Source organism: Sceloporus undulatus, chromosome 7 (assembly GCF_019175285.1).
Source record: "Sceloporus undulatus isolate JIND9_A2432 ecotype Alabama chromosome 7, SceUnd_v1.1, whole genome shotgun sequence".
Lineage (NCBI taxonomy): Eukaryota > Metazoa > Chordata > Lepidosauria > Squamata > Phrynosomatidae > Sceloporus > Sceloporus undulatus.
Window position 1 is genome coordinate 31,932,744 of NC_056528.1, and position 15,783 is coordinate 31,948,526.

Sequence of the window (15,783 nt, forward strand, 5' to 3'; positions counted from 1 at the left end):
GCCACAGAGGATGTTTCGGAGGTGCGTAGCGCATCGTCACTTACAGCATGCCCTGCAGAACTCCAAAACTCCAGTCCAAAATATTCCTTTTCTGTGAGGTTCAAGTGGCTGCAGCTCAGGTTGAACAATGTCTTCCCAGATGATTTTTGCTGTTGAAGGGATCCAAAAATACAGGTTAAGAATGTGTGTATATATCTTGCATACACACACACACACACACACACAGTGCACCTGCATTATACATGGGCGCACTATACGCAACTTTCAACATACGATGAAAGGTGTGAGAGGGCTGCGCACGAGTGCGCAGGGTGCAAGGGGCAGTGCGTCCCATTTAGATGAATGGGGTGTGTATCCAAGGTGTGTGCGCACTGCCATGCCGCTGTCGCATGCACGAGCCCCATTACTTTCCAAAATTGTGCCAAAATAGTGCATTTTGATATGATCCATGGATAAGTCGAGGGTATGTTTATCTGGGGGATCCCTGCATAAAAAAAGGGTGCACTATATACAGTAGGCCCTAAATCATACCCTTGACTTATCCATGGCTCCAAAACCTGCCCTCGACTTATGCATGAAGTCAACTTATATAGTCAAGTACATACAGAACTGGCCGCTTGCTTTCTCCTCTCTTTCCAAACCACTGAGTATCAAAAGAGTTTGGGTGCAAGCACTAACACAACATTAACGCTCAGACCTGGGGAAAGGTACTTTTTTTAGGACCGTGGCACTCAGAATGCTAAAAATCTGCTAATGCTCCATATTGCTCATGCTTGTCCCATAGCTAGGAAGATTGCAGCTGGCGCACGTCCAAGCACACCTGTCATGGTGACTTCGGCGAACCAGGAAAATTGAGGGTTGCTTGTGCACCCTGAGTCATGCGCAGCATGAAGCGTGCATGCTACCATTTCACAGACAATCCCTGCCTGCCTTTGAGGCAGCTGAAATTACTACCCCTTGTACAAAAAGCAGCTGGGAAGTGACAGGGTAATAACAGCGCACTCTCCGGAGGTGTCCCCCTTTTCCTTACAAATGGTTGGATCACAGCCATAATTAAAACCATTATCCTTGTTTGCGCCTTCTGCACTATAATATTTGGGCACCATCCCACAGGGGACAAAAGGCAAAGAGCAGTTTATGTGCCAGAGAGAGAGAGATAGAGAGAGAGAGAGACCAAGACCAGGGAGATGGAGCATAACTTAATGCTCGCAGTGGTACATTGTGCATTGCTGCTTGCTAGGGAGTTGTGAGCATCTGCAACCTAATATCAATGCACCTTGGCATATGTAACCTGCCATATGAATATCCATGTGCCATGTGTAATGCACAGTGCAAAATGTGCACATTCAAGGGCACTGCCTTTACAACAGTGAACAAATAAAATGCACAATGCAGCATGTGCATGTACCAGGGCACTGTATGTACAACCATATGCACAATGCAAAATGTACATCTACCAAGGCACTACCTGTATAACTATGTTCACAGCACAATGCACAATGTGCATATATTGTGGCGCTACCTATACAACCATATATACTGCACAATGCACAATGTGCTTCTACCAGGGCACTGCCTTGTACAATCATATGCACACTGCCAAATGTGCATGTACCATAACACTGCCTTGTACAACTATGAACTTCGGCAACCTTGAACTGAACATGGGTATTAAAGCTAACCAAGTCTAGAAGCCAAGATGAATAAATATCATACTTTGGACATATCATGAGAAGATCCCTAGAAAAGGCAATGATGTTTAGCAAGGCAGATGGAAGCAGGAAAAACAGAAAGAGTGAAAAAGAGGATTAACTGGGACTGAAAAATTATATATAAGGGATGCCCTTTCATTATGTCACTGAATTGAATGGGACTTGAGCATCCATGGATTTTGGTATCCCTGGGGGTCCTGGGACAAACTACAGCAGATACCAAAGGCCCAATGTACATAAAGGACATTAGAGATGATGTCCAGCCTGGAAGTAAATGTGGATTAACTGGACATTGGGTGCCTCCACGACATGATCCTTGGAAGAGCTGAGTCCATCCTCTATTCTCAGCAATGGCCCTATATTTTCTGGTCCTGAATCCCACATTCAAGAAAAGGTTTCTGACCTCACCCAGACTCCTGACAAAAGCTGCATCTACGCAGCGTGAAATATATCTACTGAAGATATATGATCACCCAAGGGCAGCTTTTTCATTCCAGGAGACTGGCTAATTCAGGTCCGCATTCACTTTAACCATTCGGCTTGAAATGCACCCAATGCCTAGGAGGATTTTGCAGAGGAAGGGTTGAAAAGGAAAGGCTCAAACTGGGAACCTTAATGGAACCTATTTCTTGCAACGAACTTGTCATGCAGAGCTAAAATGCCATGGATGTCTCTCACTAACAGGGATGGACTCTAATGGGAATCAGTTGAAATCCAGCACATTTCCCAGTTATAACCACAAGACATTGCTCCATTTTCAGTATCACAATCTTCTCAGCGCTTGACGGACTGAATTTATTTTTTGGGGGGGGTCTATAGCAATACCCAGCAAGGGGATGCTGGGACTTGTTATCCAAAACAAGTAGCACTGTGCATTGATGCGGCCTTAGCATTTACATTTTGGAAAGAGGGGAAAATGCAAGAGGGATGTCCAGTACATACTTATGAATGGAGTCATGTTGGCTAAGGGATTCCAGGAGCTAAGATCCAAGCAAATAACTTCTCAAATCCTGCATTATTTTTATTATTACTTTATATTTCTGTATTTATTTATCTCTCTGTTATAATTCCAAACTCTCTGGATGAAAGTTGCATGCATATTTGAATATCTGTTTGGACAGAACCCACATATTGCCAGGCTAATGGCCAATTTTCTGGTGGAGGCAATAAACTGATGCCATATAAATTTCATCTTGAAGTTTTATTGTAACTGTATGTTGTTGTGTGCCTAATAAAAGTTAAATTATACACACACACACACACACACACACACACATGCAATTTTCATCCAAATAGTTTGGAACGGTAACAACGAACTTTTAAGAAACGGTTCAGCCACTTCATCCTAGCCAAACAGAAAGCGAAATAGCATCTTTCAAAAGCTTTGAAGGAGCTGACGCAATGCTCTCTTCATTTCCCAGAAGCGAAACTGTGCAAATTCTTTTCCTCTTGTTCCAGATTATATCATATATACTAATATACTCTTTGGTCTGCTAAAGAGCGACAAAGATAAAGATCTGGAGAAAGTGCAGTTTCTCATCGGCTACAGAAAAAGGAAGCTGCAAAACAATATGCACTTATCTTTTGTAGCCATACAAGACACTTCTCCTAAGGAATTAATTGGGTATTGAAATAAATACATTTGAACATGCTATTTGAGTTGCCACTACTGTATGCACCTTTTCCTTTTATAATGTCTTTACAAAATGTTGTCGCTGTTGTTGTTAAGGACCTTTTAAGTCAACTCTGGCTTTCTATCCAAAGGCTTTCTTGACGAAATTTCTTCAGGGGAGGATTGCCATTGCCTTCCTCTGAAGTCTAAATTATAAAGTGTAATACTGATGGAGTAAGCGATGCAGATCTTAAATCTCCCCTCCCCATAACCGGCAGTCATCCAAAACCAAGATTTCTTAATGCAAGTGTGCAGATATCAGAATGCAAACAATCTGTTATTAAAAAAACATTCCTTTCAAATGGTGCATAGAACAGTTTGACACCGCACAAGTCCCATGCGCCAACTAATTAACCTTCAAGATATAGGAGAGATTCTGCCATCAAAGATTGCAGAAGAAGTCTTAAAGGTGCAAATGGCAAAATGAAAGCATCACAATGAGAGAATGCACTTACATCGACGACAAAGATCTTCTGGGAATCATCCAAAAACTGGACTTTCAGATGCAACATCCTTGGTTGTGCGGCTGAGCAGCTGGAATGCTCTCGATGCTCTACAAAACGGGGCACCCGGCGTCATCCACTTCGTACAAAATTTCAGCCTCTGCTGGGAAAAAATCAGGATTTGGAGCCTTAAGAGCGCAGACCTTTGCAGAGGAGTTTAAGTGGGGAAAGGCAGATGATGCTCAAGGAAGATATTGTGGCAAACAGCAGAACAAGCCCCCAAATGACAACCTGAAAGGGTTTCCTTTTGTTCTCTGCTTTCCACAGTACCTTCAAGTGCTGAGGCTGATATATGCCAAGGACAAAGGCTTTCCAAGGTTGCATTTCATAGGGATTGCGCATGCATCCTCGCTGCTGGACATGCCATGGATGAGGGGAAAGGGGTCACAGTGTGGGTCCTTGGTATCCACGAGGGTTTGGTTCCAGGACCCCTGTGGATACCAAAATCCATGGGTACTCCAGTCCCATCAAATGCAAATGGGGTATGATGATGATGGTGGTGATGATGATTACAGTGGGCCCTTGGTATCCGCTGGGGTTTAGTTCCAGGACCCCCATGGATACCAAAATCCATGAATGTTCAAGTCCTATTAAATGTTAATAGGGTATGATGATAGTGATGATGACGATGACGATGGTGGTGATGATGATGATGGTGATAGTGGACCCTTGGTATCTACTGGGGTTTAGTTCCAGGATCCCAATGGATACCAAAATCCATGAATGCTCACCCTATTAAATACAAATGGGGGATGACAACGATGGTGAGGATGATGGTGGTGATGATAATAAACCCCTTGGTATCCAATGGGGTTTAGTTCCAGGATCATGAATGCTCAAGTCCTATTAAATACAAATAGGGGATGATGATGATGATTACAGTGGGTCTTTGGTATCCTTGGCTCAGATTTGGTTCCAGGACCCCCCTGGATATCAAAATCCATGGATACCCCAGTTCCATTAAATACAGTGGCCTAGTATACCTCTATGGTATATAAGATAATAATAATAATAATAATGTTGCCTTGGGCAAGTCTCACTCTCTCAGCCTCAGGGGAAGGCAATGGCAAACCTCCTCTGAGCAAATCTTGCCACAAAGACCCCATGATCTTTGGGTTGCCATAGGTTGAAGGCACACCACACATAACGCATGTACACAGCGATATATTGCAATAATTATATTGCTAATTTGGGGAACTGGATGGTAAAGATTTATTTGTCACTGGTCAAGTCTAAAAAAGAATAACAAATCCATATCTGTCTAGCTAGCTATCCATCTCTTTAGAATGAATGAAGCATTGCTGGCTGCAGAGGACCGACATTCTCATAAGGAATTCATGCGCTTCTTTGGTGAAAGATGCAAAAGGGTTGTTGACTTGCTTGGAAAGAGCACCATCTCCTGGTTCTTTCGGAAGACTAGTCTCCCATTCCAGTTTTAGGTATGTCTAGATTTCCAGCTTGGCTATGAAACCTACTGGGTGACCTTTGGGCAAGAAGTCACACTCTCTCAGCCTCAGAGGAAGGCCATGGCAAACCTTCTCTGAGCAAACCTTGCCAAGAAAACCCCAGGATAGATAGGGTTGCCATAAGTCAGAAACAACTTGAAGGCACACAAAAACAACAAAGCATAGAAAGCAATGTTGTGCCCTAATGTTTCTTGTACCCTTGTGTGTCTTCTGAAAATGCTAGTGCACTGCAATACCCAACAGTCCTGGTCTGGAGGGATGATAGGAGCTGCAGTCCAACAGCACAGAGAGCTATGTGTGCCTGACCCTTGACTTAGCATTCATTCATTGTGGGAGCATGTGTCTTCAAGTCACCTGTTGACCTATGGCAACCCCATGATGAAGATTATCGGGCTTTCCTAGGCAAGGAATCCTCAGAGGTGGCTTTCCCAGTTCCTATCTCTGAAACAGAGCTGCCAGCACCTGGCATTTGTTGGAAGTCTCCCATTCAAATACTAACCATGGTTGACCTTCCTTTTCCTCCAAGATCATTTGGGATCAGGTGCCTTGAGTGTATTTAGCACCTGTCCTATACTGTGTCTGTCTGGGCCTTCAAGTTGCCTGTCATGGTGACCCCATAGTTTATGTAGTTTTCTTAGGCAAACGGTATTCATCAGCGGTCTCCCATCCAAGTACCAACCAGGGCTGACCCTGCTTAGCTTGCAAAACCAGACAGCACCTCATGCTTTTGTGGCATTTAGGCTCGTAATAGCTCTTTTCTCAGGGTTTGCATCTACCCTGGAGAAATAGCCACCATTTAAACTACCAGGGCTACATCTTAGAAAATCCTGGTAGTTTCGTGAACCACCAGCGCATATATATATATATATATATATATATATATATATATATATATATGTGTGTGTATCTATATCTACATCTATATATGTCTTTGTGCTTTAAAATCAAGCAATCTTTTGTTTCTCTCTTTCCCCTTTGCCCATCTCCTCCATCAGCATTCACCTCCCAGAACAAAATACAAGACATTAGGCCGCTAAATGTCACACACACACACACACACACACACATCCTAAATGTCATATAAACTTACCTTGGGCAAGTCACACTCTCTCGGCCTCAGGGAAAAGCAATGGCAAACCTCCTTTGGACATAAGAGGCAACAGGTAAGAGGTGGGAAGGCTACCTTCTTAGCATTGAAAATACTTATCATATTGATTTCCAACCTTTGCCTCTCCAAAGGCCCTCCATTTCCCCATGCTTTTCCCCTTACTTACTTGATGGTTTCTCAGCTTTTGCATGGCTGTGTCCATTTAAATGTAATGTCTCTCCTCAGGTTAGGTAGAATTATAGATTTGGAAAGGGTCCTTAGAGGTCATGAAGTCCAACTCTCTTCTAGGCGCAAGGAATCCAGTGCAAGCATCCCCAGCATCCTCCTTCTTGCTTTTTGTCCATCTCCTAAGAAAGGGTCAAATTCTGGCCCTTCTCTTCCTCCTGAGTAAACCGAGTGCAAACTGTTTGTCCACTTTGACCCTTCAATTTGCAGCAACTGAAGAAAGCTGGGAAAGTGCAAGAAGCAAGGGACTGGGATGTTTTGAAGGCAGCTGAGAAAGAGGATTCATCAGGATGGTTGCAGCCAAACTGGGCCAAATGGAAGGGAAACCGTGTGTGTTGGAAAGATATTAGGAAAGACCTAGAAGACCGGAGAAGTCTGAAAGCATCACTATTAGGTAGATTTGCTGGCATTACAATGAATATAGTACCAAAAATATTATTCTTGTATCAACAATCCCAATATGAGATCAGGGAAAAACCCAGACAAAGAGAATTATCAAAGGTTTTATGGCTTGGCAAGAAACCTAGAGTTCATTTTATTCTAAGAACAGAAAACGAAACAACAAATTTAAAACACACACACAAATGTCAGAAACAGAAGTTGAGATGTTGCTCAATATCCCCCCCCAAAAAGCTGTTGCGACTCAGCACTGAGTTTGTACCTCCTGGGTACAAAATAGTCAGTGAACATTTGAACCCAGAGCTTTCTAGTTGACCTTTCGGAGCAGCCCTGTCTCAATTCAATCTACTCCATAGGCTTGTTTGTACAGATAACAGGGGTAGGCGGCATGCATACTTTGTACATTCCTTGCAAGAGAAACAGGCTAAAACTGGGTTAAAAATTAAACACTGCTTCCTCTTTGACGTTCGACTTGCTCTGGTATTCTTGCCCTTCCTTGCCTGGTTGAGCCCATCTTTCAAAGAGGAAGCGCCAGCCGCTGAGTCTGCAAGGAAACCACTCCCTTTGCTGCAAAAAGCATGCAACGTTGGCACCAACGCCCAGGACTTTGCGGTTGCAGGGGGAAATGCACTCTTGACATGTTCAGATAACGCCTGTGTGACAGCAGTCTGGGGTCCTTGCTCCATCTTGCTTGTGAAGTCAAAGGCTTTCATGGCCGGCATTTTTCGTTTTTGGGGGGGGGGGGGGGGTTCGGGCTATGTGCTCATGTTCTAGAAGAGTTTATTCTCTGAAGATGCCAGCCACAGATGCCAGCAAAACATCAGGAATAAACTCTTCCAAGTCCTCTGAGATGCATGTGCAAGTTAACTCTGTCATCTGAACATTTCCGTTTCCTCGTGTGGATGAGTAACTGAGATGGGTCAGGAGTGCCAAACTGGTTCTCGTACCATCGTCATCGAGAACCAAGAAACTTATTTACCTTCTTGGTTTTGCTTGTGGGGAAAGGATCAGAGAAGCACTGATGCCGGCTGATAGCCCAGAAACGGTTTCCAGTCACTGCGGGTGGGGAGGCATTTCCTTGTACAGCTAAGCCTGTCTTTGCAGCCCAGAAAGCGCGTTTCTGTAACAAGAATCTCAGCAAGTGTGTTATTTTGCACTAAGAGCCTCCTTTTGCAAATGTCAGCACATGCATAGGCAGAACACAACAAACGCCATGTCCTTTGGCCAAAACACACATGTACGCAAACCAGCTTCATTGAGAAAAGACTGGACGGACGCAGCCTTGGTAATACAGGTATCTATTTTATTAAAAAAGTTACAAACAGGTGGACCGTAGGCTTGTCTTACAAAAGAAGAACAAATGAAACCAGGCGGGTGGAGTGAGGAGGCCGTTTTCTTAAAAAGGTTACAAAGCATTTGCCCATTAATTCTAGTTCGGCATTTGATCCATTTCCAGATTTTGTCTTATTTATTTTTTGGAACTTTTCACCAGCAAAATGGTACAGTACATTGGATACAGATAGGTATAATTGCTTCAGGTACTTTTGGGCATGTTAGCGGTGTCCATGCAGACGTTTACAACGCACCACCGGAGAGTAGGTCCGCCTCAATAAAGAGTTGTGTTTGTGTGCCCTAGATAGTCATCGGGGGGTGAGTAAGAGGAAGGAGTTGGTCCTGATCTGCCATACTGTGCAACTAGGAGAAAGGGGAGCAAGCGAACAGAAAGGAGACACTTCTTCCAGAAGCATCTCACTCTCCTCACCTCACCCCATACAAGGGGTATGAAAAACCTTGGAACAACCCGAAAACGGCCTGTTCGAAGAGCCTCCCTGAAGTGATTTGAATAGATGTGAGAATTCAGAGGCACAGGTAAGAGATGCAAGACGTGTGTGTTCATTTCTCACCCTGCGACGTACACAGAAACCCATCACTGAACATTTGGTCCCTTATCCCTTAAGACACCCAGTCTGGATCCTGTTTAGCCTTTCCTGTTAAAACTACCCCATGTATCGACACTAATTCAGTTTTAATGAAATTTTAAAGGGCAAATAAGTGATGAGTTTTTAGTGGCAATGCCACATAGCTGCTCCACTCACTTGAGAAATAAGGTAGAATCTGAATTCTGTGCCCCTTTGCTAGGTATCTCCTGACACATCGCCAGGTGGGCACAGTTTGAAAGCAATCTTTTGTTGGGTGTCTTCTATTAAAGTGCGAATCTAACTTTAATGTCTGGCAGCCCCATTTCCAATTGGGGAAGCCAGAGGTTAAAAGCTAAATTCTTTTTGTTTGTAGGACTCAATGGAGACTACAGATAGTAGTCTCTACTTTCGGATGTAAAGCTGGCTCACCTCAGAGGAGTACTGCACTATTGGTGTTCCCTGCCAATAAATTCTCGGCTATTCCAGGGCGAGTCGATCTCTCTCAGGCGTACATTCAAATGACTTAAGACAGGCTCTTGAAATCTGCAGTTCTGTGGAAGCTGCAGTTATTCAAACTGAGTGTGGGTGGAAGAACAAGGTTTTTCAGATCACTGCTAGAAAATTCTCTGAAACAGACAGTTGGGTCAAAGTCGGAACACGGCAACTATTGATAAACTCTTCATTCTGCCCCATACCTGTGCCGCTGCCCCAAAGTTTCAAGTATCCAGACAAAAACAGTTTAAAATCAGGAGAATTCAGCAGAAGGCAATGGCTGAGCAATGCGTCTGTGCATTGAGTGACTGCTGAGGCGATTGCCCTGTCATACCAACTAATGCTCTGTTCACTGGAAAACAGGGGAGAAAGCAAATAAGAAGGGGGGGAAAAAGCAGTGCAGAACGGGCACCAAGCAAAGCTAACCAATATTGCTTCAAAATATTAATATTAGGAGAGAAAAGTCTTATTTTTTAAAGAACTAGAAAATGTAAAGTCTTTTTTTTTTCTTTTAAATTTAGGTTTGATTTATCATGTGTTGATGTGCTCTGGCTGTCATCTTAAATCCTGTCGGGCAAACTCGCGATAGCATCTGCTCTGGGTCACAAAGCCAATGGGTTACTTCCCCTTACCAAGTTCAGTAAAGCATTGGAAACTGGGAAATGAACACAGTTAGGAGATGCATTGGTGATTTTGCAACACAATCAGTTTTGTTAAAAATAAAACAACAACAACCCAAAACCTCCAAGATCTGAACGCCATGTAAGAACAGAGAACACACATCATAATACAACTTGCCGGACGCCTCCAGGCCTTGCTCAGTTACTTCGCATCATGAAATGGCCATCACAGAACTTGACTCTTTTAGTATCTTTCTATGACGCCGTCACATCTAAACAGAACGTTTTCCAAAGTTTCAACCAATGACATTTGGGACGAGAGGGAAACCATTTCTCTTTTTTGCAAACCAAGCATGGATGTGAGGTAATATACAGAAGTAACCATTCATTTAAGGCTCAATTTTATTCTCCATTAATTTCTCTTTCTCTCTCTCTCTCTCTCTCTCAAAAAGGCATTGAGTAGGTAATACTGAGTTTAGAGTTTAATAAATACAAGTTTTGGAAATCAATTAATGAAATCAAAATATTAAAAAAAAGAATCTTTGCATATTAGCCGTTAATAGGAACTTAGAAAGCTATTTTTAAAAAAAAGTAACCAAAAGAGGATCAAGAGATTAAAGAACAGATTCCAAAACGTATGGTAAACATGCTAAGCGTTTCTGTCGCTGGCCGACGGGTCTCTCCACGGCCATCGCTCACCCTCTTTGTTTCGTTTTGCACTCGACGCCTGGAAACACGTGCTAAAGAGACAGGATTGATCAAGGCTCAGTTCTGCAGCCTGGGCTGGAAAGGGTTCTCCAAAGCAGCATCTGTGCAAATTTTCCTCTGAGTTTTATCTGCAGTAAAGACAAAGAGGCAATCATGGCCAGGGCTCTGCTTTTCCCGGAGAGAACCGATACCTACTTGGTACCATGCAGGCATGTCCCCCTACTTAACTATACCTTTCAGGGGCTTCCCACTACTTACAATAAGTGACCAAAGAGTCACTTATTGCCCCTCACTAATCCCAAGACCCTGCTTAGAATCATTAAAACAGGATCTTGGAGTTGGAAGGGGCTGCAAGGCATATCTAGACCAAGCCACTGCCATTCAGGAATCCACAACTCAGAGGGAGAGAAGAGGCAGGCACAGCTCCTCCATGCATAGCCCCAGAGATGGGTGGAAGACGCTCCATCTTGACTACTACCACCCTGGTCTCAGACAAAGAGAAGAAACAGGCAAAGCTCTGCCATCCCTAGCCCCAAGGGCAGATTAAAGACCCTCGCTCCATCTTAACTGCTACCATCTTGACTTAGGAGAAAGAGAACTGGCAATATCTGCTGGAGCTGATCCCCTTCCCTACCAGCATTCCTTTCTCCTTTTGTGTCATGACATTTTAGACTGTAAACCTGAGGGCAGGGAACTGTCAAATTAACAATCCGTAAGCTGCTCTGAGAATCTTTGTGGCTGAAGAGCAAGGTATAAATACTCTAAATGAAAAAGAAACTAAAGCACTTGAGAAAGACCTTTTTCTTGGCATCATCCATTTTAAGGCAGCTGTGTCGTTGCTGTTGCTTGCGTTCCAGTCCTTTCCAGTATCCCGGCTTGTTCTATTTTCCACATTTTGTCTTGGAGGGGACACACTGTCCCAAATCACACAGCAGGGGCAACAGGATTACACAATAAGGTAATGGCAAGAGACAGAGAAGCTTTGAAAGAAAGGGCTGAACCCAGAGGCCAAAAGGAGGAAGAACTGATGGTGCTTAGGATGGTATGGCACACACCTGACCCCATGGGAAAGAAAGGATGTTTGGAGACCCCTGAAGCTCTGGTGAGTCCAGAACTCTCTTTGCACACAGTGGCTACACAGCTGCCTATGGAAAACTCACAAAAGGGTCTGAGGGCAACTGTACTCTTCTATCTCACATTCCCTAGAAGTGAACTGACTCCGATACTGGAGGTCATTTCTAGCCATCCTGAGAAGCAGCCATAGACGGCCCTCACCTCCACAAATTCACCTCAATGCCTTTTTGGAGCTGGTCTATTTGGAAAAGATAACTATTTCTGCCCTATTTCTAGCATGAGAATTTATTTTAGGTAGAGGGCCATACTCACCCCTGACAACAATGGTCCTTATGCAAAGGGATCTTGGAGACTAACTGTGTGAAAGACGTTGTAGTGCAAGCTTTCTTAGGCTTGATCTACTTCCTCAGATGCTAAGTCTACGAAAGCTTCTGCTACAACATCTTTTGATCAGTTAGTTTCAAAGATGCTACGAGATCCCTTTGCACACTGATATTCCAGACAAACCTGGATATGTCTCTGAACTTTGGCCCCTGTTCATCAGCTAAGATTTTGCCTGGTATGAGAGGATACTTTCCACTCCTGTAAGTTAGAAAAAGAGAATCCTTTCCTGGCCTCTGAAAGGCTATCTGTGATCAGAAAATTCCACATAAATTTAATATGTTTGGTGGAAGAGTAACAGAAACAGAAAAGCCACACTGCATAATATAAGAAGGAAGTTTCAGATGAGGGAAAGACCACCACGAAAGCCTTCCCCAATGTCACTGCTTCAGTTTTAGTCCATCTGAAGTCGCTGGCATGGGTTTCAACACACACTCTGACAGTAATGGGTGCTGCTATCAGGAGTCCTCCTGGAAAACTCAAGTGACAGCTGACGCATAACTTTCGCAACCTCTTGCCTCGTTTGAGCCAAGAGACCGCCTTCTCATGCTGTGGAGAAGTACAGTCGGCATGGACAGGGGCTTTTCCTTCTCTCTCTCTCTGTCAAGACCATTTTTATAAGACAAAGTTCAGATCAACATGCATGAGGGCTTTGGAGTGAGGTCTCTGGATTGGTGGGACAAGCCTCTTTCATTTTAGATGGCAACCTCACCCTTGAAGAGTAGGTTGAGGAGCCAGAAAAAACGGGGGAGACTGCCTTTGGAGACACCTAAGATTTTCATTCCTGTATGATAAGGGAAACACAGCTCTTGGAAAGTGAGCTTTTGGGACCACAGCTGTGCTGGCTGGGAGTGACAGTTCTGGGATTGGAGACCCTCCACCTAAGTTACATATCCAACTCTGGAAAAGTCTTTACGCAAGACACTTGCATATGCTGCTGAAGCCACCTGAAACACCAACACACACTGGCAGAAGAGGCAGAAAGTTGTATTTCTGGAGCCATCCTCAAACACTAACCAGCCAGATCCAGTAGATCTAAGTCAAGCCTACTAAATCTAGTACTAGCCTTATATAAACTCCACTGAGTAGCCTTGGAGAAGTAGTTACCCTCTCCCTCTTTGTTCCTTCCCACCTGCCCATCAGTTTTCCTTAACAAACCTGTCATGGGATGCCTGCAGTAAAAGCAGAGAAGGATGACTTCTTTATCGATAGGCTCCAGGATTCACTCCAAGCCTAACAGCTTGGGGAATGGATAAGTGTGGCTGCAAATGTGTCAAGTATGGATCTTCTACCAACCTGCTCTTGTATGGCCATGATTGAGGTTTCGCTTCTCTCTTTCACTGGACAACGCAGGTTGTACAACACTGGTCCTGCTTTTCAGGCAAGGATGCATAGTTCATTTGCCTCACGATCTCTGCAAACAGTTCATCCACCATGGTCTTGCTCTTGGCAGATGTCTCCATGAAAGGACAGCCCCACTCCTGAGCCAACGCTCGGCCTTCGGCTGACAAGACCTCCCGTTCCGATTCCAGGTCGACTTTATTTCCCACCAGGATGAGGGGAACCTTTTCGTATCTCTTCACACGGACAATTTGGTCCCTCATTGGCTTGATGTCCTGAGGAAGAAATCAGACTTGTAAATGGACTCTATTCTGGTAGTTGTCCTATACCAAAACAACTGCAGTATCTAACTAGGCTCAGTATCACTTTTTTGCTTGTGGGGCAGAAAGCAAAGCTGGCTATGCTGAGAAGGGATGAACAGTATTCATTCAGGGGAGTAGTTCTCAACCTCTGGTCCTTCAGATATTTAGGATTTCGACTCTCAGTAGATCCAGCCAGTATGGAAAAAGGCAAAGGGGTCCTGGGAGCAGAAGTGCAAACATCTGGAGAGCTGAAGGTTAAGAACCAAGGTGCCAGAACAAGACCAGTGGCCTAAATACCCTCAAGGCACCAGATTATGTCTGATCTTGGAAGCAAAGCAGGGACAGCTCTAACTAGTACTTGGATGGGAGACCACCAATGAATCCCAGGTGCTGTAGGCTCTATTTAAGGCGAAGAAACTGAGGGGGGGAAACCACCTCTGGGATTCCAGAAGCCTGCAATGAGCATGACAACACTCCTAGGTTTTGTTGCCAGCCTGGGAATGCAAAAAACATCTGGCAAGACACAATCCTTGGGTGAGGGTCTAAAAGTTGCAGAGACCTCCAACAGACACTTTCCTCCAATGAGAACAACACAACTTTCCTACTTTATTGCATGACTATAAACAGCCTCACAAGATCTGCAGCAATCTTGGACAGAAGCAATTAAATACTGAAAGCTACCATTATTAATGCAATCACACTAGAAGGCGTACGCCTACTTCTTTTTGATCAGCAGTGGTTAAAAAACCCAAAGCCCTTAAGCAACTGAACTGCAAGAGAGCCTTGTTGGCAAACCCAAGGGGGATAAAAGGCATTTGGAACAGGCGCGAGGTCTTGAGGGGTTATTAATTTGTCTTTCTTCTGGAACATACAAGATAGCATGCGCAAGGAAGAGACACAGCCAAAAGGAGATAGGAAAGGAATGCCAAGGAAAAAGGTCTGAGATAGCATTTATCTAGTTATGCATCCGTGCAGATATGCTCTTTGCAAAGATATGCCTCTTTGTGTGGGTGGAACAGGCTCTGCCAAGAAGTTGGAGTCAGTTCAACTCCAAACGTTAACTGCTGCCAGGAAGGAGCCTTGACAGAGTCTTCAAAAGGGCTGGATCCTGCATTTTTCCCATGCTCTCCTTCTCACCTTAGGTCCTCTCAGGTTACAAGAGGCTCTTTTCAGATGCCATATTGTAACTCTTCATACCTGAGCTACAAACAAGGAGAACAGCTCTGTAGGAGACTCTTTCTGCTGGTTTTGCCAGCCAGCCCCTCAGAAAATAAACCTAACATTCAAGATACCAGGACAGGAGGTAAGGTTTATGGGTACAATGCCCAGATTCTAAACTAACCATGATCTCCAAACTAAGGCATTCAGAGATGAAAAATCAAGGCAAGAGGATTAGAAGAAGGTATCTAAAAGCAAATGAATTTATTTTTCAAACCTATTGCAAAATTGATATCACATAAACCAGGTGCCACACAAAACTGTTTTCTCTTTAAAGACAAAATCAGCAACAAAGCTTCAGATATCGTAAAGCAGACCACAACCTGATGTCAGAAACAGACTTCAGTACTCAGATCTAGCAAATATGCATTGAGTTGAAGGATATCTCTGGAACACCAGCTACAGACACATCCCTTAAAAATAACTATCTAAGGAAGTACTAGTCTTTGATAACTAACAATAAAATAATAATAATCGTAAGCCGCTCTGAGAGCCTTTAGGGCTGAAGGGCGGGGTATAAATACCGTAAAATAACATTTGGTGATCAAATCCACCATTGACACATTGCAGATATCAACACATTAAAACTTGCGGTTGTCTAAGGCCTGTTACAGACAGCCAAAATAAAGCTGCTTCGAGTCAC

The 15,783-nt window shown here is 43.8% G+C and overlaps 2 protein-coding genes across 3 annotated transcripts in view; both read right to left on the reverse strand.

Moving 5' to 3' along the window:
• Nucleotides 1–3,896, reverse strand: part of FRMD7 (FERM domain containing 7) — a 16,287-nt gene extending 12,391 nt beyond the window's left edge. For both annotated transcript variants that reach the window (XM_042479327.1, XM_042479326.1), the window contains exons 1-2: nt 3,840–3,896; nt 45–149 (exon numbers count right to left, since the gene is read on the reverse strand). In XM_042479327.1, the coding sequence (XP_042335261.1) occupies nt 45–149; nt 3,840–3,896 (162 nt within the window). The remainder of the gene's footprint in view (nt 1–44; nt 150–3,839) is intronic.
• Nucleotides 3,897–8,367: 4,471 nt separating this feature from the next.
• RAP2C (RAP2C, member of RAS oncogene family) lies at nt 8,368–13,901 on the reverse strand (the record flags this gene model as incomplete). The annotated part of the gene is made up of 2 exons (XM_042479867.1): nt 8,368–10,952; nt 13,576–13,901. A coding segment is annotated over one exon (285 nt), but the record flags the coding sequence as incomplete, so codon positions are not given.
• Between the last annotated feature and the right edge of the window lie 1,882 nt (nt 13,902–15,783).